This window comes from Mercenaria mercenaria, unplaced genomic scaffold (assembly GCF_021730395.1).
Source record: "Mercenaria mercenaria strain notata unplaced genomic scaffold, MADL_Memer_1 contig_3922, whole genome shotgun sequence".
In the NCBI taxonomy this organism is placed as follows: domain Eukaryota; kingdom Metazoa; phylum Mollusca; class Bivalvia; order Venerida; family Veneridae; genus Mercenaria; species Mercenaria mercenaria.
This window is the reverse complement of record NW_026462110.1, coordinates 35,096-37,600: the sequence shown is the minus strand read 5'-3', so window position 1 is coordinate 37,600 and position 2,505 is coordinate 35,096. Positions and strand designations below refer to the sequence as shown.

At 45.3% G+C, this 2,505-nt stretch overlaps 1 protein-coding gene across 1 annotated transcript; it reads left to right on the top strand.

The window, feature by feature from the left end:
• The first annotated feature begins 797 nt into the window (after nucleotides 1-797).
• Nucleotides 798-1,427, top strand: LOC128553531 (uncharacterized). Its single transcript, XM_053534713.1, has one exon. The coding sequence runs from the start codon at nucleotides 798-800 to the stop codon at nucleotides 1,425-1,427; it is 630 nt and encodes a 209-aa protein (XP_053390688.1).
• Nucleotides 1,428-2,505: the final 1,078 nt, after the last annotated feature.

The following is a 2,505-nucleotide window of genomic DNA, read 5'->3' as shown; positions in this document are numbered from 1 at the left end:
TGACACGCACGCAGAGATCACGGCCACCTCCCTTGTAACCAGTGGCAGAGCACCACTTATCATATCATAGCCTCCATTTACTGCCCACAAAGCAGTGACCTAGCCTACATGGAGGAAATCTGCAGACAGGTACGCCACCTCCATCTCGCCTACCCCACTTCGACCATCTGGTTGGCAGGCGACATTAACCTACTTGATGTTGACTGGGGCTCGTACACAACAACCACAAGCAGCTTAATCAGCTCTTCCTGGACACAGTTCTTGACACCAGTTATGGACAGGTAGTCAACTTCACCACCAGGGGAAACAACATCTTGGACCTGTTTATCACCAACCGTCCATCACTAGTTAGCCGTTGCAAATTACATCCAGGCGTCAGCGACCACGATGCAGTTTTCATCTACGCACAGACTTCAGCAACTCGTTACAAACCACCTCCAAGAATGATATTCCTCTGGAAAAGTGCTGAAACGACCAGCATACAGGCAGCTGTCAGAGAATTTAGCCTTGACTTCACCACAAGATATAACCCACGTACAGACATCAACACCCTGTGGACAACTTTCAGGAACTTTGTGGACCACACCATCACAGCCCACGTTCCTTTTAAAATGACCACCTCTCACTACAACCAACCTTGGATATCTAGGAAAGCCAAACGCCGCTCCAGAAGAAAGAAGAGGGCATTCCGGCGGACAAGAGCTACTGGCAATGAAGCCGACCACATCCGCTATATGCAGATCACCAAGGACACCCGCTAAGAATGCAGACAGGCATACAATAGATACATCAGGGACATGGTTACAACAGACCGCAATTCAAAGAAACTGTACTCCCTGGTCAATGAGAAGAGGTGCGACAAGAGCGGCATATCATCCCTTAAAGCTAAAGCTAACGGTCTCACCAACAGCGAGCTAACCACCAAAGCTACCATTCTGAACCAGCAATTCAGTGGAGTGTTTACCAGGGAAGACACCTCCTACATTCCATCACTCGGAAACAGTCCCCACCCCAACATGCACAGTGTCAGCATCGGCGTCGAGGGTGTGCGGAAGCTTCTTTTTGACCTAGACACACACGAGGCGACCAGTCCCGACAACATCCCGACAAGGTTCCTGAAAGACTACACAGAAGAGCTTGCACCAGCACTATCACTACTCTTCTCTGCATCAGTCGACCAAGGCCAAGTACCGACAGACCGGAGGCACGCGAATGTCACACCTATCTTCAAAAAGGGAGACCACAGTGATCCTGCCAACTATCGGCCGATATTGCTTACTCAGTATGCAGTAAGATTATCGAGCACATCCTTCACAGACAGATTATGGCCCACCTTGAAAAACACAAGATACTGTCGGACCAACAGCACGGCTTCAAAAAGAGGAGGTCTACTGAGAGCCAGCTTATCCTCACGATACGCGACCTAGCTGCAGGCCTCGAAGAGATGGAACAAATAGACGCAGTCCTGCTCAGTTTTAGCAAGGCATTCGATAAGGTTCCCCATGAGCAACTTGCCAGCAAGCTAAAATACTACACCATCAGGGGTAACTTTCTTCAGTGGATACGCAGTTTCCTGGCCAACAGTACACTGCAAGTCGTAGTAGAGGGAAGATCATCTGATACAGCACCAGCCCCAAGGATCAGTCATCGGACCCCTACTCTTCCTGCTCTACATTAATGACCTCCCACTAGCAGTACTAGCCAAATAGTATCTGATATCGGCTGGCTATCCCTCCACAAACGTCGTTCCAACGCCAAGCTGGTCATGACTTACAGAAATGTTCACGGCCTTGCCGACATAACGCCACCAGCGAGGTTTTTCCACCCTACCTCCATCAACACCCGCGGCCACTCCATGAGACTCCACCCTTCGTTTTGTGGCAAAGATGTCCTCCTTCACTCCTTAATATTTTCATTTGATATATGGTAACCAATAACTGATCAGTTATCAATAAATCGTCGAAACGTGTATCAAAAACTTTCAACAAAGTATTTACATAAATAAGAGTGTAGCTATAAAGGGAAATATGGTCTACTCGTCCTATTCGCTACGCACCCATGATTTTGACATAATTAATGTCGATTTTCCAATTAATTTGAAAATATAATATTTGACAAGTGTATACATATCTTCATGGAGAAGATATTTTTGCAATATTTTGGCATTAAATCAAGTTGTAGTTATATTTTCTAGATAATGTGGTAAGAGACGAGATTCAATCGAGGTACTAGATCTATTCGGACTTTTTTTCCATTTACACTAGTGAAAATCGCTTATCATAACCACTGTCATATAATGTTTCATTTGTATTATTTAAACGATTGTAAATATTTACTGGACACCCTGATATTTTCATGTTCGGAGATAGTGTAATCAAATCAAACATGCACAATAAATCACTAGATCTAGATCTACTGTTGGGAACCATTTTCCGGACACATTTTCATATTTCGGCACCATTATTCCCTAAAAAAATAGTTCACATAAATGAAGCCCACCTTGCA

What these genes read in the sequence shown, in the direction of transcription:
- LOC128553531 (XM_053534713.1), top strand. Translation starts at nt 798, where the DNA reads ATGGTTACAACAGACCGCAATTCAAAGAAACTGTACTCCCTGGTCAAT.